We start from the raw sequence: 24,423 nt of genomic DNA on the forward strand, positions 1-24,423 counted from the left end.
ACCATTAGTGGCAGCGCCCCCTCTCTCTCCGTGTTGGAACCGATACCTGAGATGTGTGCATGTGTGACAAATGATAAGTTTTGCTATTTTTCAAGTCAAAGTTATATCTTCACAAACTTTATTATGGGTGCATTTGCCAAACAAAGTTATCTAAAGTTAAGCGCTTTCTAGAAATTAAAAGGTATATCTTAATCTGCAGTGGCGCCTTACAATGGAGGGTATGGAGCAGGAAAGAAAAGCTTAAAAACTTATGCAATAGCATACACTATTCAAGCCAAGAAGACAGCTGTCGAGTATTGATCTGCGCCTACCTTGTTTCCAATGCATGTCTGTGACAACAAAAGAGATCTGGAAATAATCATTTTATTGTATGTTCCTGATACTATATGTTTTCTATTCGCTAGTGCAAATTATCGAGTAAACGCATCAGTAAATCGAAACACAAAGATACAATAAACTTTTCGTGCCATGTGTGATTTGTTTTTTTGGGAGGAAACCACACCCCTACAACCGCCAGCTCCTCCCACAACAAGAGGTGAAAGGTTATTACACAGGAAAACTTAGTGCTGAGCTGTGGCGCTTGGCTGGTCTTCTTTTAAAATGGCTGAATCTGTTTATTTGTTTAAAAAAAGACATGAACAATGAACTATTTTACGATGTGTGAGCGGGTAAAATCGCAAGACACAGATCAGTATTCGACAGCTGTCTTAGCTTGAGAAATAAACGTATTTGGTAGCCTACAATATAGCACCCCAATGCAGGCAAGATTTTATTTTCTAGGAAAGAGATTAATTTTAGACTTTTAAACGTGGCAAATGCATATATATCATCTTTACGAAGAAATAACTTTAATGGAAAATTGAGCAAAAAATAAGTAGAGGTCCCCTCCTGTGGCTCACACATTTAGAGGTAACAACGTGGGAATCCCTACAAGCAGCTGATGAAATGAGAACTTTAAATAAACGCACTAAATGTGTCAATAGTTATCTTTTTTTTTTTTTTTTATTAATTTTATTACAATCCATACAAAGCAATCAAGATTTTACAAAAAGAAAAATTGAGTTAAGAACAGATCGATCCCGACCCCTGAGAGAGAGAGCAAGCCAAATAACGTTAAATTTAAGGCTTGTAAACATACTTAATTTAAAAAAAAATTCTCTGTGCTTTATGAACTTATTTTAAAATATTACTGATTAGATCCTGCCATGTTTTAAAATAGTTCTCTTATCCCAGTCTTTGTTTTTCTTTTTCAGAAATCACCAGAGTAAGAAAAGATATGTACAGTGACACAGTGAACGGCCTTGTAGAGAAGCATCCCTTGGAATTACCTGAGCCTGCAGGACCTATTGTACACCTACAAGAAAAGCTCTTTGTGCCTGTAAAAGAATATCCTGATGTAAGTACCTGCAGTAACGACATTTTTTTTTTTGGAAGCATGGGGATGAGATGAAATGAGAAGGCTATGAAATAATTTCATAAGCTTAACAGATAGCTCAAAAGATTGATGGCCAGTTTCTGTGTCTCTGCATGATGACTCTTTATACCGGTGATGTGCGGTCAGCTATTATTTGTCCTGATGTCACACCTCTCTGATTAATAGGGGGTGTCAGTAGTAAGAATCAGATCCAGAAAGATACAAAAAATAATTGTATCTTCTCAAATTATTATTGTATAATAACTGCTAAAATACTGTGTGTGTGTGTGTGTGTGTGTGTGTGTGTGTGTGTGTGTGTGTGTGTGTGTGTGTGTACAGACTGGCTGATACCTGGCAATTACTATTCAAGTTTAAGACTGTTCTGCAGTCACTATCGCATTTAGGTTTGTTCTCATGAAGTTACATATCAAGCGTGAAAATGTGAAAATCAATAAAATATATACTTGTACACAAACAGCCACAATACGCAGGATGTCAGTCGTTGGCTCCGCTATTATCAAAGTAAAGAGAGTCATTTCAGTGTCCATAATGCCTTACATTTTAAGCACCTTTACAAAATGTCTTGCTTAATTATACTTTATACTGTTTGGTTTATATGTGCCATCATTAGCTGCATCCCAAGAGCCCCTCTAAAATCAAGGCTGAGCTTGGGCTACAAGTTAACATAACGTTTCAACAGAGGGCTTCAAGATGAGGACAGGCGAGCCAAAAAGTCATCATTTGTAACTTGAGTTGAAGGCTTCTTGATCTGTTCTTTATTATGTGGTGTGACGCCACCAGGGGGCGTACCGCCAACCTATCCTGGACACAGGTTCAACTCACCACCCGTGTTTATTTATAATAAAAGTGCACAACCACCAGCACTACGACATGACACACCACAGTCCCTCCTCTCCACCAGTCCTTCTGCCTCCACTCCTTCTCAGGTTTGTCCTCTTCCTCCCGACTCTGGCGACTGAATGGTGGGACTGGCCCATTTCTATAGGGCACCTGGAAGGGCTCCAGGTGCCTAACAAGCTTCTTCCAGCCATACTTGAGGGTGTGGTGGAAGTGTGGCCAAATAAGGCCCTGGAAAGGTCCTTGCGCCCCCTGGCAGTGGCTACGTGTTCTAACATGCTCCCATGCTCATGACCAGTGGCCCTGCTGGAAACCAGGGGGGCTGCCCTCTGTCGGCCCGGGGGAGAAACTGTCCCAAAAATACTCTCTCCCCGGCCCATCTGGGCGTCCCGGCCGGGCAGGAGTTGCAGCCGCCCATCACACTGGGTTTGTAAAGCAGTTTATTTTAAGATATTTTTGCTTTTTTCAGTAACGTACTGTATGTGTGTTTTTTTGTCTGTTGGTGAAGTTATCAAAGTTTATGATGCTAAAGAGATAAAAATTACTTTAACAACTAATTTCGAGCAAAGCTTAACGATGAATGACTTTCATATTATTTTGTTTAGTACCTTATGTGGTGGCTGGCACGGTGGCACAGTGGGTAGCGCTGCTGCCTCGCAGTAAGCAGCCCCCGGTTCGCTTCCCTGGTCCTCCCTGCGTGGAGTTTGCATGTTCTCCCCGTGTCTGCGTGGGTTTGCCCCCACAATTCAGAGCCATGCAGGTTAGGTGCATTGGCGATCTTAAATTGTCCCAAGTGTGTACTGGGTGTGTGTGTGTGTGTGTGTGTGTGTGTATGTCCTGCTGTGGCCGGCCACCCTGCCCTGGGATTTGTTCCTACCTTGTGCCCTGTGCTGGCTGGGATTGGCTCCAGCAGACCCCCATGACCCTGTGTTAGGATGTAACGGTTTGGAAAATGACTGACTGACCTTATGTGGCCGTTGATATGAAAAATAAGCAATAAGCAAACTTTTTAGCAGTCCAACAATATAAAATTAGATGTTAATAGATGTTAGATGCTAATAGCTAATTCCTTCTGCTTCCCGTGCTGTACTGTCCTATACAGGCAGCCATTGTTAGATTTCTTTTTCTGCTTTTGTGACTTGAATATGTAAACCTTTTGTGTTTCAGCAGTAGAGGAAGCTGAGGGCAAAGACTCATTATAGTTAATGCACACCTCCTGTGCTTTACGTCCTGTTACAATCTGTTGGCAATCATGGAAAATTCCAGAATACCTTGTTTGGTAGAGTGTACTAAAGTCTGGTGGTAGTGACAGCAGGTAGCAGTAGTAGAGGTGTTCAGTGAAATTCTTACTTGATGTCCAAGCACGTCTCTTCTCCCTGGTGCCATGATAGCCAGAAGGTTTAGCTGTTCCAACTGCCCACCTACCTCTTTCTTCATTAGTGGGCTGGGGCAACATCTTTTTTTGAGATCTACTCCCCGGACCCCACCTGTTTTAGCCGCTGGTCCCAAACATCTGCTTAATACATGACTGGTGACAAATTTTAGGACACCTCAGTTTTTCTTCAAAATTAATAAGATGAAATGCAATGAATGACCTCTAATGGTGAAATTCTAAGCACTAAACTGTCAGAGGTTTAAATGGAAAGTTTAGGTTACCAAAAACTGGGAAGAAAAAGGAAATTTCAGAATATTACAAATGGGCCTTCTTCAGGGAACAACTAATAGGTTACCACCTACAGATGTTCTGCAGCAGTTTAAGAAAGTGAAGTCTTGCAAGTTGAAGCCAACAATTTATACAGGTGTCCCAACTTCTGTTGATTACTTAACTCTTTGCGGGCTGAATATTTTTTCCAAATAACACCGTTTACTGTAAAGCACAAAAAGCAATAGTTTCACCCAGAAATCAACATAAAATGTCTGTTACTGCAAGCTATGGCCACCAGTTCATCAGGAATGCGCAGCAGGCTGGCTGCCATGCAGTCTTTTGTGCCAGACCGCGGTCGCAGTGCATCGCAAACTGGTTTGTACCTCTTGTCATTGTAAGTGGTCGGGCCTACCAGGCGGATATTGCCGTGGGTGTGTCAGCTACATACACCCGTTCAGCACCTCGATCAGCTGGGGTTTGATCAACTTGGGACCGATCAGTTGTTGCTGGTTCCTCAAATTCGTTTTCGATCACTTGGAGTCCGACAAATCAGAGTCCAATTCAGCGATAACATGCTTTATGTTGATCTCTCGCCAGATACCATTTTTGCTGTTGTTTGCTCCTTGCTGCTCACACGAGCGCAGGGAATCTCAGTCAGACCAATGAAGCAAACTTTTCTTCTAGCAAGGAGAGTCCATCTTCAACATAACTGAGGGTTTTGTCACCATTTACAGCTGATTGCCACCATCAACCCTTCCTTTTGACAAAAGTCGAGATCCGCCCTGAAAGAGTTAAAAAACCCCAGTCTGTCTTAAAGCAGAGTTGGAACAGACTGTGCTACTACACCCTCTGAAGTACATCTTGGACAAAATGACACTGTAGAAAGGGGTAAATCCCAGTGGTAATGGCAAGAAAATGGCAATTAACAAATGAAATGAGACTGAACATTTATTATTACCCTTAGACGTGTAGGCCTCTCACTCAGAGAAACAAACCCAGAGTGGCAGGAAGTACTTTGGTGTCCTACACAATCCAAAGGCAATTGGAGACTGGAAGAAACTCGGATAGGAAGAGATCAGTCAGAGCCAAAGTCGCAACCCAATCAGAAGACGCGTTTCTGGGGGTCACCAGCTTGTGCGTTAGACGCCTCCCAGCACAACAGCACAGCTTAACAGTGCAGGTCTGTGAAGAGGAGACTTTGTGCTGCCAGTTTGACAGGGCAAGTGACCGTAAGAAGGCCATTCCTTAAAGGACAAAATACGCCCTTGAAATACCAGCTGTGGACGACTGCAGACTGGACAAAGTCTCCTCTTCGCAGTCGAGGTGTTCGAAAACTTTTGACCCGTAGTGTATAATTTCATCTCAATCAATAGGGAAATAGCACTTTATAGAAAACACATATCAGCAAACTTAAATTGAAACCTAAAAAAAGAAAATATAGAAGAGATGTTGAAACGCCAGTCCATTGCCATCCTACTAGTAAACGTGTAAAATTTATTTAGGTAACGTGCAAGGCATGTGATGGCCTGAGGAATCCACTGGTTTTCTTTGCAACATTCTTCTTCCTGGCTAATCTGTAGTAGAAGAAGCGGTTTGAAATGTTTAGTATGAATAATGAAGGCTTGGACAGTATTGTCTGTTACATAACGTGTATCTGTGTTTTAAAAATGTTTTACGTAATGAAAAATATACATTGTTGTAGAACATCAGGTGAAATTGCGTTTAGCTTAAGAGGGTCGTTTTATACCCAACAGTACTTTTAATATAGAATTATTTAGAATTAAAGGTGATACAAATTTTGATAATTCATATTTCATTCAGTCAGTCAGTCATTGTTCAACCCGCTATATCCTAACACGGGGTCACGGGGGTCTGCTAGAGCAGGAACAAATCCTGGGCAGGGCACACACACCACATGCTAGGGACGATTTAGGATCGCCAATGCACCTAACCTGCATGTCTCTGGATTGTGGGAGGAAACCCACGCAGACACGGGGAGAAAATGCAAACTCCACACAGGGAGGACCCGGGAAGCGAACCCGGGTCTCCTAACTGTGAGGCAGCAGCGCTACCACTGCGCTACCGTGCCACCCTAATTCCTATTTAATGATAAAAATCGGGTAAAGCTGCAAACATCAGTCCTAATCCTGCACTCCTTACGTTGGCTTTTTAGCCGCCACACAGACCCCGATTCTTTTCTCCTTTAGGAGCCGTGATTATTCGTTACCTCCATATTTAAAGCCTGTCTCTGCCCCGTTTTCTGCTTTACGCAGGCCTTTACCATTACACTCCGTTCAGAAGCGTGACCCCCTTTCTTTACGCCCCTTTTCATTTTTGAATACTGTTTTTAATGATGTCTCTTTGAAACACCCTTCACACAGACGGTGCGTTTATTTTACACGCTGGCATGAGCCCTGCTGAAATGCCTCTGGTGCTTTTCTCCATGTTTTGTTGTCTTTCATCTCTGACTCTCTCTCTGTTCTCGATCCTCTTTACTGACGATCTCCTCTTGACGTCGTGTCTTTCTCCTCCTGGAGCTGCTCCTTTTACCTCTTGTTTCTCTTCTTTTAAAGCTTATTTGGCAGCTTCCCCTTCCTAGAAATCCCTGGAGTTCAAACCTCTTGTAATTTTTGGAAGTCGTCTTTCTATAATGTGGTATTTCTATAACTCTTTGCTTCATCACATGTCTGGTGAAATTAAAACAGTCTTTACAGGCTTAGTAATTTAAACCTTGCACCAATTGGGGAAATCCTATTACCACAATATTTTATTTTTATGCTAGTACCCATAAGTAATATGTTGAATAATGGAGGTTGGTTATTAAACCACAAGATCACCTTTTCACTGTGTGACCCTCACTAACTGAATTAAAGGAATACTCCTCCGTAAAAATTGCATTTTTTATATGCTACTTGTCCCATGTCGTTTATAGTGGCAGTTGAGGAAAAAAATATAATATTTGAATGTTTTTATGCAGAATGGAGAGTAAAAAAGTTTGATATAAAAAGAAGCCAATAGTGACCAGTGCTGTACAACAGCAATTGATGTGAAAAATAAAGGAAAAAAAATCCTCAATCCGCTCCGTCCATCCTGGTCCCAAATACACACAGCTGCACATTTAACTCCTCAAACAGAGTCCATATTTACAATTGATTGTATGCTTTTCTGTAACTAAAAGCACATGACAACACGTAGCGCCTTTCGTACGGTATTTTTAATATTTGTTAATATCCTTGAATATCTAAAACTGTGTGCTTTAATCAGAGACTGAAGGATTCAGTGAAGTTCTTGAGCTTATTTTAATTATATTCCCTATTCTAATTATATTATTTAAAAAAAAAAACAGTAGGATGGCTTTATGAACCTTAATCTGAGGTGGACTGAGGTTGTCAGCCTCATTTCTCCTCACACTGGCTGAGGGGCTTTAACTGGTTGCCAAGTAATCTTATGTGGTCAATGCGGATGATATCCATGTCATATTTACAGAGGAAACATTTCTGTTTCTAATCTGGTCATTGGAAAAAGGGCAGCCAGATATTGGACCAGTCAAGCATGAAATGCATTTTCCTCTTGACAAACCCCGTGCAGATAAAGGGCCCTGGTGCTGCCTTCCTTCTTTTGGCTATCTTTTAAACATGGATGAGCACTGCCATAAATAAGATTTTTCAATTCTACTGCCCCTGCGCTTTCTGTAATGCCATGTTGCTGTGTGGAGCTGGAAAGAAAGATTAATATTCACACTGTCCTGACTTGCAGAGTATTCTCAAATACCACTAGTTCACTTGAAAAGGACTTATTCCACATCATTAGCAATAACTTTCCAGAAAGCTCGGTTTTTCTTCTAGTGCTGCCTATCATCAATGAAGACTGAAGAATCAGTGGGTCTTATTGGAAGACCTGCTCTGCTGGCCCACACTTTGGAGTTAACGGCCCAGCTGATACGGCGTCCATGTTCAAGGGAGCTGCAATGTTCTCAACCAATGTTATTTCCACTGCCTTTATTCAGTTACTTTCAATACACATTGATATCTAAGCTATGTTAGTTTTGTGCTAAAGACTGATTCAGTTTTAAATTAATTTAATTAGTGCCTTTAATCATCAAGTCACCTTTCTGACCGAATCAGAGCTTTCTGCTAAATCAAAAGACATAAAAATAGTTCCAGCACCTCACTTGATTGATCTCTCTGAAATGCATCCAATACCTCATCCTGCGGTTTGCGTTGTGAACTTTACTGGGAAGCCATGTGTGAGCCAGTTTCCTAGGCTGACTGAAATGAGTCACACAAAATTGAGGTTCATGCAAGAAAGGAAGTAATTATGGTCAGGACACCATTCCATCACAGAACACACTCACACACATACTGACACATAGTCACAGAAAGACAGTTTAGAGCTGCCACTCCTGCTAATGTGTATATCTTTGGGATAGATAGCTATGAAAGGCACTATATAATAGAAAGATAAATATGTAAGGCACTGTATAATAGATAGATAGCTATGAAAAATACTGTATAATAAATAGATATGCAAGGCATTATATGATAGATAGATAGCTATGAAAGGCACTATATAATAGAAAGATAAATATGTAAGGCACTATATAATAGATAGCTATGAAAGATGATGTATAATAAATAGATAGATATGCAAGGCATTATATGATAGATAGATAGATAGATATGAAAGGCACTATGTAATAGAAAGATAAATATGTAAGGCACTGTATAATAGAAAGATAGCTATGAAAGATGCTGTATAATAAATAGATAGATAGATGGATAGATACTTTATTAATCCCAAGGGGAAATTCACATAATCCAGCAGCAGTATAATGATACAAAGAAACAATATTAAATAAATAGATATGCAAGGCATTATATAATAGAAAGATAAATATGTAAGGCACTATATAATAGATAGATAGCTATGAAAGATGATGTATAATAGATAGCTATGAAAGGCACTATATAATAGAAAGATAAATATGTAAGGCACTATATAATAAATAAATAGATAGATATGAAAGGCACTATGTAATAGAAAGATAAATATTTAAGGCACTATATAATAGATAGACAGATAGCTATTAAAGGCACTATATAATAGAAATATAGATATGTAAGGGATTATATAATAGATAGCTATGAAAGGCACTATATTTTAGAAAGATCATATTACTTATGTTTTAGTGCTAATGACTAACAACAGAGATGCAGTCTGCACAGTTAATCAGCAGCTCTAGTCAGGGTGTGCTAAACTGAAGTAGTGAGTCTTCAGCTGGGATTTAAAAGCTGAGACCAAAGGGGCATCTCTTATTGTAGCAGGTAGACCACGCCACTGTTCAGGGGCCCTGTAACTAAAAGCTCGACCTCCCACTGTTATTTTATCAATCCTTAGAATCATAACCAGACCGGCATCTTGAGATCTTAATGTGCACTCTGGTTTGTAAGTCATGATAAGTTCAGACAAGTAAGCCGGACCTTGGCCATTTAATGCTTTATGTGTTAAATGGAGGATTTTGAAATCTGCCCTTAACTTAACCGGTAGCCAGAGTATGTTTGGGTGTTGGCAGTACAAACACTCAGACACAATGAATGTAGAACTTGAAGCAATGGAAGAACAGCATTAAATTTGAATGGTGGAGTAAATGCTGACAAAGAGGATGTGATGAAATTACAACGGTCATTATCAAGTCACAGAGTGAGGGTGGGAAGCAGGAACCAACCCTGGATGAGGTGCTGTTTCATCTCGGAGGCCTATTACAATAAGGCAGTTTAGAGTTGCCAGCACTGACCTGAAAATACTCCCGAGGCTTTGGAAGGATGAGCAAAACCTACACCAGAAATGGAAGTTGAACGCAGAATGTGGAATCTGTAAGCCTGCAGTGCTATACACTCCACCTCTGTGCTTCATCCAGTGAAACAATGCAAATATTCTGCATGTTGTATGGGTGAGAAAGTATAAGATGTGCATTTTATCACTTATGACAATGGTATACTGGGGAAAATGAGTAAGAATATTTTCTCCACCTCTGACTGTGGCACACATTTATTCTCGGCACATCACAACTAAAATTAAAAATCCAACACCCAGTCTGCAAATGGCGATGCAAAGGGGTGAGTGGTCTGAATCCTCTGCCTTTGGTTGTTTGAGGCCAGAAGACGAGGATGACAGCATGTTAGTTAACGTTGTAAACCCATAAAATAAAATTTTTTTTGCAGGCCATGCTCATCCGTATGTCCTTTTACATTTTAAATCGATTTTAGATCTTGGCTTCCTCTTGCTCAACCTTTGATGGTAATATGTTATAAAAAATATTAATAATAACTCAATAATCTCCCAGGCAGCTGTGTGGATGCATTCTGACTTACACACATCAACCCCCTGCCAGCCCTGTACTCATTTCGAAATAGCGATTGAAGCCTTCTGTCGGAGTGTCAGATCCAGGAACCTAGTAATTAGATTTCTTTGGTGCTCATTGGATTAATAATCAGCATAGCAAGACAAATCAAAAATAAATAAATTACCGTTTGCTCACTGTATTTTGCTCAAATTCCTCGTTTATATGCTGCGAGCAGAGGAAAAGCAGCTACAGCTGTGGAGACGGAAATGAGAGATTTCAGAGCCTCAGCTTTACAGAAGGGCCCTTTGTGCTCTCACAATTCACAAGGCCTGTTTTTTTTCCCTTCTTTCCTTTTACTGGACCCACACAGAGCTGTGGTCAGCTTGGTCTTCTAACATATCTGTGAGCTTTGAGCCCATGGGGTCTTAATTTTTGAGGCAGGATTTCAGGTTTGGATCCTGCTCTCAGAGCCTGGTGATGCCGGTATTGGTTCCAGCTCTCCACAATGTGAGTTGGATTCAATGGGTTTAAGAATTTTATGCTAATGGCTATAGTGAGATGGGGCTGTTCTCGTAATATATGGACCAGGAGCAAAAGGAATCTTAACAGCCTGATGCAGGTTTGTTTGGAGTCGTCCTCAGTCAATCCAGTTATTTTGTGAAAATGTGTAATTCAGTAGAAGTTCATAGGGATTGAGGGCTTCTCCCAAGAGCCCACAGAAAGTGACTGGGCAGGAAATTGAACCCTGGTCCTTGGAGCTGAAACACCATACAACCATGAGCAACGAGTCACAGTTTTGATCTCATAGTTTCTTTCTTTCTTTTTGGCTTACTGATTCATTGTACTTGAGATCTGCCCCACCAAAAAAAAATGGTAGAAACATTGGGAAAGGCAGTTCAAAGAGAGAACCCTCTCCAGGTAGGTTGAGTGTGAAGTGGGTGTCAAAAAGAAAGGCTACAATACAATACACAGAACAGAACACAAGTAATCCTCATAGAAAAATGTAATAGTTGATGATATCATGTAATATGATTTGGATTTCCCAAAGGTGTTCTATTAGAATCAAATCCGGTGACTGGGAAGTCCATCGATGAACACTGAACTTTGGTTCATGAAACCAGTTTGAGACAACTTATGCTTTGTGACGTGGAGCATTATTATGCTGGAAATAGCCAATAGAAGATCAGCTATGAAGGGATGTATGTGGTCAGCAACAATACTCAAATAGGCCATGGCATTCAAACGATGATTGATTGGTATTAATGGGCCAAAAATATGCCAAGAACCCACACCATTAAAACAACTAGCAGCCTGGACTACCGACACAAAGCAGGTTGGGTGCATTGAATCCTATTGTTGGTGCCCAGTTCTGGACCCACCTTTTGTGTACTTCAGCAAAAATCGAAATTCATCAGACCGGGCTACGTTTTTCCGGTCTTCACCTACCCAGTTTTGTTGAGCAAGTGGCCACTTCAGCCAGAGCTTCCTGTTCTTGGGTGACAGAAGTGGAACCCGACAGTCTTCTGCTGCTGTCGCCCATCCTCCTGAAGATTCAACATGTTGCACATCTCTGAGATGCTTTTCTGCAGACCCTAGTTGTACAGAGTGGTTATCTGAGTTACTGTAGCCTTTCTGTCCGCTTGAACCAGTCTGGCCATTCTCCTTGGACCTCTGTCATCAATCAACGAGGTGTTCCCTTTTGCAGAATGGCTTCTCACTGGATGTTTCTTGTGTTTTGCACTGTTCTGAGTAAACTCTAGAGCAGAGGTCGCCAACATGGGTACCTGCGGGCACCTGGTTGCCCACAGGGACCACGTGAGTTGCCCAAAGGGCATGTTCTAAAAACAGCACTAGACACCATAGAGCTCTGTTTAAAATTGCATTTAATTGTGTTGCTGTTCTTTTTGAATCAGTAACACTTGAATTGATGTAGATTGGGGGGTAGTCTGTGGTCAAAGTTCAATATCGTGCGCAAGACAAACCTCCATCTCTTTGCTGAGACAAGCAAACGGGCGCAGCTACGATGGGGAGCTAGACGCAGTTTTTACCCACTAAAAGTAAAGAAAAACATGGCAGAAAAGCGAAGGAAAATTTCCAGTATATTAATAATATCCTTAAAGATGAACAGTGCAACTTTGTTATTCAGAAAGTTTATATCAAACAAGTAGCCCTTTGAATTACTCAGCACCCTTGAAGTAGCTCTCAGTTTCAAATAGGCTGGTGACCTCTGCTCTAGAGACTGTTGTGTGTGAAAATCCCAGGAGGTCAGCAATTATAGAAAACTGCAAACCAGACTGTTTGGCCCCAACAATCACGTCATGGTTGAAATCACTGAGATGATATTTTTTCCCCATTCTGAGTTTGAACATTAACTGACACTTTTGACATGGATCTGCAGGATTTGATGCATTACACTGCTGCCATGTGATTGGCTGATTAGAAAACCGGATGGATAAGCAGGTGTACAGGTGGTCCGAGCATGGGAAAGGCGCTATATAATTAATTGTTGTTATTATTTGCTCAGTAGGTGTATTAGAATGACATTCTCACTTTCTAAAATGCCCATCATTTTATGATCACGTGAGACATTAGACAGTTACACTCAACACGATTTCATTTTTATTATTTATTAGGCGTCATCACTGTCTCAGATGGAATTTCTACTTTTCTGTCCATTGCATTCCCATGTTTGACGTTACTTCATTTTACATTTAATTGAAGCCAGTCGATCATTGCTTTCTTAATGCAACGCTACTCTTTGTTTAAAAAAGCGACCCGTTGCATCAAATTAACGATTTGAACAGTGCCGTCTGTTTTTGAGGAAAAGTGTAAAGCTTTATTAAATTTGTCTTTTTCTCTGCAGTTCGCCCGTGTGATCTTTGATCTTTAAGCTCCCATGTTTTTAGATTTGTGCCTCCCCATTTGCACCATTAAGTTAACGAGAATGTCAGAAGACAAAGCGGCAGCTCAGCCGGGGCCGTGAAGGTCGTGAACCTTCATGTGATCCCTTGACTGTGACGCAGCGAGCAGGTTTCCATTTTATTTGAATTTTCATGGAGTTGAATGGAAACTCTTCATGGCCTAAAATAAAGGAACCTTTATGTGACTGTGAAGTTCGGGGGCTGTATATGAAGAGGAGGAGGAGGAGGAGGAATAGTCTCAGTTGATCATGAATGTGTCTTATAAACTAGCCATTCATGACACTGTGTTTTTATTCTAGAAATACTGGGATTGTTTCTTTTAAAAAGCCAGGTCCAACAAAAAAAAGTGAATTTTATAATAAAGTCATAAATGTTAACCTAACAACATTTAACGTTGTAGCTTTCTCAATTTCATCACAGCCGCAGCGCCTTATTTATTTCAATTTGTGTGACCATCTATTTTCAAGAAGCAAAACCTATAAATAAGCTAATATGTAAATTAATAGGCCGTGCTGCTCAGAATCCGACTAGAAATGAGTTGCTCAGATAAACCAAACCTAATTCAATCTTCGATTTCTCTGAATGCTGCAGCTCTAATTTGCATGCCAACTCGTTAATGAGCTGTCAGTGAGTTTGAAATTCGTCAGTGCTGTACAGTATTAAAAAAAAAAGTTATGCCAAAAATGAAATTGCTGTAATGCCAGGCTTTCATTGTCCGACCACTTGAGATGTTAGTTGTGTTGGATTCACCGTTGACCCTGATGAACCAGTAAGCCGCTTCGGCGTCCAACCCCCCCCACCCCCCGGTCTCCTTGTTAAAGAAAAGGAAAAGAAAAAAAAATTACAGACCCACTACTTGTAGTCAGTCTGAGACCCCCATGCATTCTAATGTTTTTTCTTCTTCTATTTTTTTTAAATAGACAGAAGAAATAGAAATCCAGATTAGTGTAATTGGGCTCTTTGGGGGTCCATAGCCTGAGAAGAATTAACTTGCTGGCCTCCTCTCTCTTGCTTCTGTTTTCCTCCTTCACTGTGCTCATTCAGTTTTAGTTTCTGCGTGGTGCTGCTTGTTAAATTAGTAGTTTTGCACTCCTGAAATTGTTTCGCCCCCCCCAGGCTTCTCTGAGCAATCGGCGGGTTTTGCAGACTGTCGGTGGAGATTCTTTCTGTCTACTGTGTCGCCACATTTTAAAGCAAAGCCCTGCAGGCCAGTGCAGTTCAACACCAGAGATCCTCCAGCTCTTTCCCTTTGTTCTCGTTCCGCCCTGTCCTTTTGTCACCTGTGACATGCTGGCTTCCAGCAGAGGGTGACGACGGAGGTTTTCATGCTGCAACAAAGCAGCTTCGCCGTAATAAAGGTGTTGGCGCAGAGGTTATGAACATTGCCTCGATACTTTATTGGCTCTTGGGAAGAGTAAATGTGTACTTTTGTAACACTGTCAGGGTAATGCGTCTTGCTGAAGTTCACCTTTGTATCTGTGATTGTTTCTTTAACAACACAAATCGGTTGGAAAGCTCAGAGACGCATGCATATTCTACAAGATGTTAGCTCGGATTTCATTTATGTTTCTCAAGCAATTGTGTAATGTCTGTACTGCATGTTTAAGTGTGCTGAGAAAGCCTAATTCAGGATATTTCACACATGTAGACATATTTGTTGTCAATTGCAAAAACATGCTGCTAGGAGATAGATAGGCCTTGTGTGTGTGTGTGCTGGCATAGTACGCTTTGAATAGGAGTTACACTCTTTCACACTGTGAACACGGCATAATGATTAGCATTACATGTGTGGTGGTATTTCAGCTGTACGAGCTTTTAAATCTCTGACAAAAAATCTTATAAGGACAGCATGGTAGGTCCAGTTACTGATAGCCATTGACGGCTGATGTGCCACCTTTTGTGCAGTTTATGTTGTGTCCATGCTTTGGAGTCTGCTTGGCACCCACAGTCCAAAAGAGATTCTATTACCTGTGACTTCCCATTGGCAAGTGGGTGGATGTAATCCATAATGGGTATAAATATACGTCAGTGTGTGTGTGTGCATATTTGAGTAATGCTCTACATACAGTCAGTCAGTCATTTTCTAACCCGCTTAGTCCTGAATGGGGTTGTCGGGGTCTGCTGGAGCCCATCCCAGCTAGCATAGTGCACAATGTAGGAACAAACCCTAGAAAGGGTGCCAGACCATCACAAGGTGAACACACACACTCATCCCAATCACACACACTAGGGCCAATTTAGGATCGCCAGTTCGCCTAATCTGCATGCCTTTGGACTGTGGGAGGAAACCCACACAGACACGGGGAGAACATGCAAATTCCACGCAGGAAGGACCCTTGATGTGAACCCTGGTCTCCTTATTACGAGGCAGCAGTGCTACCACTGTGCTGCCCACTCTACATATGCCTAAGGTCTGGCTGTCCTGTCCCTCTGAGCAATCTGATCGGTCACTTTGGCTTCGGTGACGCAATCAAAACAGTAAGTACGAGTGTGAGATGCGCTGTCGTAAGAGACACACTGAGAGCGTCACCTTCAAAGATGGCAAATATAAAACAATAACGACATGGTCAGGGTCGTCTTAACAGTATTATAAGCCCCCAGGCAAAGCGGTGCATTGGGGGCCCTACCTACACAACCACTCAGCAAGTCACAACTTGCATAGATTAGCACGGGGGCCCCCGGGCAACTGCCAATCATGCCCATGCGTTAAGATGGCCCAGGACACAGTCTGAGAAGCAGGCTTTACAAACACTCGCGTAGAGGAGTGTGGTTTGAGTAGACGTTCACACACACAGACACGAATACAGAGAAACAAGAGATAGAAAATATTGTTTTAATCATTCTGTTCCCTGTGGTTAGTAAATAAATCAAATTCCATTCAATTGTTTGAACCTGCTTCACTTCACAAGTGACAGAGCAGAGTGGCAGAGCCTACATCGGTAGCACTAGCCGCAACACTTGAACCAGGTTTGGTCATATCAGCAGTCTACTGTATCATAGGCCGCACAATTACAGTATATTCACGATTAACTGCTCACATCCGGTATCGGTAGAGTCACCATTTAACCTGGCATGCATGCATTTTACATGTGAGCAGAAACCAGGTTACCTAGCAAAACCCCTTTATGGACACAGGAAGAACTTGCAAACTTTAAATGGGAAATGTTTGAACCCACAAATCTACGCCATGTTTTTCCATTAGGTAAGCATTGCTGATCGTCTGTGAACAATTGTGACTTGAAGGATTTTTTTTTTATATATTTTTTGCTTGCTTTGTGTCGAAGGGTGGAGTGGTGGCTCTGAGGCTAGGGGTCTGCACTGGCAATCGGAAGGTTTCCGGTTCAAATCCCGTAAACGGCAAAAGTGAGTCTACTTTGTTGGGCCCTTGAGCAAGGCCCTTAACCTGCAGTTGCTCTGTCCTGGCGATGACGTTAATCTGCATCAAGCCCTGCATGTAGGCCTGCCAACCTGAAGGGAAAAAACCTGGCACTCCAGCCACCATAAAAAAATCCTCACCCAGTTCCATTCCATCTGAACTAGTGTGGTGCTGAGGTGTCACCTGCTGCATGGCTGCCCTTGGGTCCTGATCTGGGATCCTGAGTTGGTTTTTCATGTGGTGGGTGCAGCCATGTGCTGTATCAGCGGGTGCTCCTAAACTATCTCTTTGTGCCGATTGTGTTAACAAACAAAGAGTCATGTAGTTGAAGAAGAAACCTTCATGACTTTTTAAAAAACAAAAAAAAAAAGTAAAAAGAGATATTGAGCTTAAACTGTTAGGTAACTACATTTGCCGAACGGACTGGATAGTCTCATCTTTAGTCAAATGGACTCTCTCAACAACATTTAAAAAAACAATGAAATTAAATAGTTTTTACTGTCTGGGTACCGTTACTTGTTCTGCTTTATATTCGTGACATTGATTCCAATTTAGTTAGTAAATGTGTGACATTTACAGTTAATACTAAAATCGGAGGAAGTACAGCAACTGAGGAGGCAGCAAAGACAATTCAGAAAGACTTGGACAACTGGACGACCATTTGGAAAATGCATTTTAACGTAGAAAAGTGCAAAGTTCTACACACAGGCAACGGGAACATCACTTATAAATACAGGATGGGAGACACTGACCTACAGGAAACTGGCAACCTCCGAGATGGCTTTAGGGGTATATGTTGACATTTTCATCATCTAAGCAATGTGCAGAAGTAATGAAAAAGACAAAATGTTAGGTTTTATCGTAAACACTGTTAAATATAAATCATGCAAAGACCATATAAAGCACGAGTGGGACCATATCTGGAATACTGTAGCATGGGAACAAGAAAGACATATTCGCACTTGAAGCTGTACAGAATAGGGCAAACCAAGTGCATCATGGGACTTAAAGACATGTCCTACTTTGACAGACTCAGAGAGTTAAACCTGTTTAATCTCAAACTGAGGAGACTATGTGGGTACCTAATCCAGGAATTTAAATTGATAAAGTCGATCCAGCTGTATTCTTTCAACTTAATGATGAATCGCGTACTCCGGGACACCAGCGGGGAAGTTAAGCTACTGACACATGCCATTGATGCAAAAACCTTGAAAAACCCTTAAGAAGTATCTGGATGATATATTGGGACAGCTTAGCTGTTAGCTAAACAAAGAAGCCTAATGGACTGAATTGGTTTCTCATTTGTCAAATTTCTTCTGTATGATTTAGCCAAGCTTAGCTTCAGGTCATCATCATCATCATCATCATCATCATCAGCCAGCCAGTCATTGTTTGTTACATGTAGCTTATTTATCGGTGTGCACCATCACAGAGCAAACAAACTGACAAGCTTATGAGTAGAATAAAGTGAAAACCAAAGAGAAACGAGACAGACAAGATGATAGCCACAAGGAGTTTGGAAAAGACGCGTCATCAAGGAAAGAGAATAATGTACTGTGGAGATGGCAAAGTTATTTGAAAGGGGGAAACACTTATTTCTTGGTGGAAGCTATTTGAGGGGGCTAATATAGGAAGAAGATGCAGTCAAGAAGAGCTGGGGCTGCAGCCTTGACTGGAATGTTACCATTGAAGGAGCCTTCCAATCAGATCTAGGAAGATCACACAGATAGGTGAACAAATAGAAAAATGGGGGAAAAGAAAATTAGGGAAAGTTGCTAGTGTCCAAATGCAAATGTACATTTGCAGATTGTAGAGCAAACTGGTATTTTTTTGATTGTGATACAGAAAGTTTCTCTGCCGCTCGCGTATGTGGATTTCACTTTCACCAAACAACACATCTTTTAATTCTCGCGGATATGCCTCTTCATTGGGAAGAAGCACTACTTTTCCCTGATGGCAACACGAATTAGATGATCTATAAGTCTCCGACTTAAAGTTTAAAGCCAAACAGTATATTTGATCTCTCTTTTTTTTCTCTGTTCTGTTATTTCACCGAGTATTCATTTCCATTTGTTTGTGCTAATGCGATCTTTACTATCATTTTTTTGAGACTTTTGAGACTCATTATCTCTAACCTGCTCTGCATGTGTATCATGCCAACGTTTTTGAATTCTTTATGACGTTCTACTTTGTCATCTGCTCTTTGTCTTTTATTTCTGGCCCCAGACGTGGTTAAATCTCTTGAAACAAAGTCTTGTCTCACGGGACGTGAAAGTATCTCTCTGAGAAAATCACGTCTTGTCCCAGGCTAAAAAGTCTCCTCTCCTCCCAGGATTTTTTATTTATATAATAGAGAGATATTTGAAGTTAGAAAGTTATGATCTTTGTCTTCATTCTCTTGAAGACTTGAGATTTGGCTTCCAATGTTTAGTCCTACAGCTTTCTATATATTCTTTATCCAATCGATATTTCATGCTATAGGAGAACAAACAAGACCATGCTAAAGATTTGGGGTACTACCCTGGAAACCCCATATAATTAAAAGGTTTAAAGCAAAAAAGAAAACACAAATATTGCGGAAATGTCTTCATAGACTGTAGTTCATAACAGAACTGACTCAAGATGGTGGATCTTACAGTTTTAAGTCCTTCTAGGCAGGAGCAAGTGGGTCCGTGAGGACAGACACCCGACTGGCGTCCGTGGAGTTGGAGATGTCAGACTTCGGGTCGGCAGAGGGAGGAAGAGAGAAGGCATTAGGACACAGCACCAACCCCTGGAACGGAGGGGTATTGCAGTCACCAGAGTCTTTATGCTGTCCCCTATGCGCACGTGCATGACAATAGCGAGCACTGCTTCAAATAACTTGATGGAAACATTAAATTATAAGTGAGACAGTATAACACTGTGGACTGAATGAATCAGAACGTCCATCATAATGTTCTCTAACCTGCTTAATCCAGTTCAGAGTCACCAGGACTGCGGCCTCTCCCCGAGTTAGCCTTATTGTAAGAAGCCCTCTGGTAAGTACGCACATGAAGTGGGGTGTCTATTCTAACTGAACAGGGAGAGGAGCGTCTTACTTGACAGGGTTAATTGGTACTTGAAAATATTGTCTTCCAATCTCCCAACACATGCAACTTTATTTGGGCAGTGTGGAAAATGGATTAATTGAATGATATGGTGAGGGTATTAAAATTCTGCTGAGATGAATTAATAATAAAATCCAAACAGTCATCTGGGAGATTGGATGAGAAACTGATGGAAACAGCTGCATGTTGATTTATTTTCCAAGTAATCCATTAAATGAGAGAAGAGCAAAGCGCTCAGATTGTCAGAGGCGCTCATGGCAGGCTCCTGGGAGCTACTGGTGTGCGACATGTGTGCGAGTGGGAGTGCGGGCCCTTACACGGCTATGGGTGAGTCCCTCTGTGCTTGCTGGGACTTCAAGGTCATTGCTCTGCCACCTGGCTTGTCTCGTTTCTGCTGTGTGATGTGGTGCTTCCTTTAAGAAGGGGTTGTTTGAATTGTGTAGCATTGAGTAAGCGTATTACACACGTTTTCTATTCATTTGTCTTGAACGTGAGATGAAGGGCCTATCCAGGCATTGCCGAACCACTGTATAGACTGCACAGAAAAAGAATAAAGTGGTTTATTTGAGCAGATTGTAAGAAGATTAAATATGTCCCAGGGTTGTACAACTGTCAACAGATTTAATACGAACAGATTGGTGGACAGTTAGTTTGATAAAAGGTTTTAAAACTGTAAGTACTGTTACGAAAAGGGAACATGGGACATCCTGTAAATAGATCATTTGACACAGTCGCTAGGACATCTCTCTATTATAAAAAAAAAAAAAAAATCTTGTGACAATCCTGCGACGAGAAGTGATCTTTTGAAGAGAGACAGAGAGACACTTCCCGCAAGACAGACAAGTCACGTCATACTTAGAACCTTTGGAAGCAAGTCCCGTGATACACATGTAGTGCAGGTTAGAGATAATGGAAGTAGGAAAATTCGAAAGTCTCAAAAAATGAGAGTAAAGATCACATTAGCGCAAACAATCTGAAAATATTACTCGGTGAAATAAGGGAAGAGTGAATAGAGATTGAATATTCAGGTGCTGTACAGGCTTTTAAACGTTTGAAGCGCCGCACGAAATGCAGATCACGTGGCATGGCAGCAGCAGCAAGCAAGCCAGCGGCTGATCAAGCAAAGAGGAGGTCAAAATAAAACAAATGTTACTTGTTTCCCAATGTATTACCACACTTTTTCGGCTTGCGAGCTACTTTTAAAATGACCAGGTCAAAATGATCTACCTACATTAAAAAGGATATATCAAGAGTATCAGAGGTGGGTAGTAACGACTTACATTTACTCCGTTACTTTTTCTTTATTAACTTTTTAAAAAAAATTTGTAGAGTAGTTTTACTGCACCATACTTTTTACTTTTACTTGAGTACATTTGTAAAGAAGAAATGCTACTCTTACTCCGCTACATTGGGCAACACTCGAATTGTTACTTTTTCCCCATTAGATAAAGTCTGACAGACAATTTTCAATCTGCTCTGTAGCGTTTGCTGTCAAGTTGCGCTCACGCCTTCCATTGCATCCCAACTGCGATTTTAGTTCCCTTTCCTTTCTCTTTCTCAGATCGCTTTTCGGAAGGAAGTCAGTTTCGTAGTTTTTATGAGCAGTTCAAAAGTGCCTTTCCACATTTTCCTTCTTTGGAATAGCAATGACAGATTGACAGATCAGACAAACGTACTTCGATTGTGACATTGTGAGAGAAAAAAATCCTCTTCCAATTCCACATCCAGCCCATAAACAACAATTTTTTTTTTTTTAAATCCCTTCTTTAGTTGATATGAATTGGAAACCTAACTAGATCACTTAGATAGCTGGAGTTTTGCAGTAGCTTGTGCATTTGATCGTGCGTGTGGGATGACCAGTGTGTTAGAAGAAAAGAGAAGAGATCTCAGACTGGCTGCCCTGTATGTCAATCAAGTGGCAAACACCATAGGGAGGATATATGATAGACTAACATTTAAAAAAATTTTTTTTGAATATAACGCAATTTACCAGTTTATCGCGATCGACACATTGGCCACCCCTGTATTGCCATATAAGAGGGGTTTTGGAGGAGCGACCGCATCCCCTTAGGGTACATTCAGCCCCCCTCTTCACAATGGCGTGTAGAGGAGGTAAGGGAAGGGGTTGCTGAGCGTAGCCCCCTAGTATTTTTTGATAAAAGTCTCAGACTGGCCTATTGTTAGTGATGAATTCAGGTTTAACATGGATGACCGATGCTAATACAACAACTCAAGCCAAACTGTACACTTGCTTCTTTCCCCTTCCATTGGGCATGAACTTCAACATCAAACCTGTCTTGCACACTTATTCCTTTAATACTCCCTTGAGCTGACGCTTCTCGTCGGGGGGCCGAGTTCATGGCAGGCACTCTCATTTAACATGCTCCGTTGTTATCACTACTTGAACCCATATAAGAGGAGCAGCTTCTTTATTATTACAGTCCTGAGGCCGCCTCCGCTTGCAGATAGTTGGTTAAACCATCCATAACATGCCAGCAGGTGAGGATCATCTACTGTACAATTGTGTCCTTATGCACGGGTGAGCTGAGAGTTTAATGGTAATAGCCTATATTGGGCTTACATCTGAGCCTTTGATGCTGGGAGTATTTAACATATATGTTAGAGAAAAAAGTAAGTGGACCGGCCAGCATGCTACATCCCTCTTCAAGTATATATTTAATGGAACATAACATTCTCAAACCCGCTTGATCCAAATCAGAGTCGATGCTGGTCACAGTTTATCCTGACAGCATTGGGCACAAGACAGGGTGCCAGACTGTCACAGGGCCCAATCACACACACACATCCATAGCACCACACTTGCACAAGGCCAATTTAGTAGCACCAGTTAGCCTTATAGCATTGGATTGGTACTCAACTTTTGCCTTTTAGACCTCAGTACTGGCACCAGAACTTTTCAGAAACAAATAGCAGATGACTCCAAGACACCCAATCCCCCATTTTACTAAAACCATCTTGATCACCATAAAGTCCTGATTTTGTGAAAGCAGTGGGCCAGGGCAGCTAGGTGGTTGGTACCCATAAACCTCTGATCGCATCGAAGCATATAAAGCATATAGTTTCGTTTACTAAAGTCTATAAAATGTTTTTCCACAACTGCAGTACCGAGTATTGAAGGTATGTGTGATAAAAGTTGGGGTATGGGGTTTGGATTGGTATAAAACAGACGTTTATTTTTGGCGCCAAACATTCTGAAATGCTGGTAGTGTACTGTTTTAAAAGTAGGGTTTTTCACTACTTTTCCAGTACCGGTATTGAGCACAAGCCCAGGGCAATAAACAGCATGTCGTTGAGAAAGTGGAAAGAAAATTGGATAACTGGGGGAAATTTCACGAAGAAGCGACAGGGTTCTGGATCCATAAGGCATCAAGGATAACGACTGCCACTTGTGATACCCATGTATGAGGGGGACAATTTGAAAATTACACGGTAACCACCATGGATCGAAGCTGACGCAATACAACACATTCACGATGGCTTATGGGTAGTTTGAACAGCACAGTGCTCCGCCATTGGTCTAATTGAAGCCAAGGTCAAATGAACATGGACGCTTCGCTGTGAGATTGCTCCATTGTTGAACAACAAGCCATAGTGAGATTTCATTGAGGGAGGGAATGAAACCTGCTGAAATTCACCAAAGGAGGTTGGCTTGTGCGTATCAGTAAGCTGTTTGGGTACCCATCTTGCACAAAGTTTACAATACACCAGGTCATCAATCATAGCCTGTGCAGATCCATAGCTGATATCCAAATGTGCAGCAGCAGAGGACAATGTAATCTGTCGATCTTCTCGGATGAAGGCGTTTGCGATGTCAATGTGGGCTTGTGTGCACAATGTTGATGGTCGACCAGATCAGGCTTTGCCGGTTACACTGGTTCTTCCAACTTTTAACCTTTCTACAAATTCATAAACAATTCATTGAGTTGTGAGGTTTTCATGTACATGTAGATATAGATGTAGATGTAGATATATAGATAGAGAGAGAGAGAGATACATAGATACAAAATCCAATGTCTGTATGTCTGCTTTTCATGACACAATTACTTAACGGATATAAATTGTGTGAACATTCTGGTTGGTTTTGCGACTTCTTTCATCTCGCTAAGTATCATAGTTCGCTTGCAGTACCGATTTATTTGCATGAATCCGAGAGAGAGGCTGCAGGCCAAGGGGAGGGGGGCGGGACCCTCCTCACTCGTGTGCCAGCCTCCATTCGAGTCACTCTACCTCTCACCATGTGTTGGAGTGTACCTTGCCTGTGTTTACCTAATGCTACCTAGCTAATGATAGCTATTTGTTCAGTAGACCTTAATATCTACAGTTTGTTAAGGAGTAGCCTTTGACATTTTTGAGACAGAGATCACAACCAAGTGTGTTTTAGATGGTAGCTGCTAATTGCCAGAGATATCGCGACCAAGGGGTTTTCTCCCCATGCGGTGGATGTTCTCCTTTCAGAGCTGAACACGATCAGATAGAGTACCAATGTTTAACTTTGGAGCGTACTTAACCTTCTGCTTGGGCAGAATGACTTTTTTTTTTTTTAATTGTTTTTTAAAGTTTGTCCTGTTTCACTACTACGTGGGTGGAGCCGCAGGGCTAGTTAAATAAATATATGTATCGATGTATACAAGGGGTGTGCGTGTGTTTGAATGTATATACATATATATTGTAATAAGGAGCTATATAGCCCGACCCAGCACAGACTGACGCAGAGGCACGTACAAAATTAACAAAAGTTTTATTTTTCTCCTCAGCC

The 24,423-nt window shown here is 41.3% G+C and overlaps 1 protein-coding gene across 1 annotated transcript in view; it reads left to right on the forward strand.

Moving 5' to 3' along the window:
• The first annotated feature begins 211 nt into the window (after window positions 1-211).
• Window positions 212-24,423, forward strand: part of qkia (QKI, KH domain containing, RNA binding a) — a 114,030-nt gene continuing 89,818 nt past the window's right edge. Inside the window, exons 1-2 of the mRNA XM_039740593.1 lie at window positions 212-218; window positions 1,254-1,396. Coding sequence (XP_039596527.1) covers window positions 212-218; window positions 1,254-1,396 — 150 coding nt within the window. The remainder of the gene's footprint in view (window positions 219-1,253; window positions 1,397-24,423) is intronic.

This window comes from Polypterus senegalus, chromosome 17, assembly GCF_016835505.1.
Source record: "Polypterus senegalus isolate Bchr_013 chromosome 17, ASM1683550v1, whole genome shotgun sequence".
In the NCBI taxonomy this organism is placed as follows: domain Eukaryota; kingdom Metazoa; phylum Chordata; class Cladistia; order Polypteriformes; family Polypteridae; genus Polypterus; species Polypterus senegalus.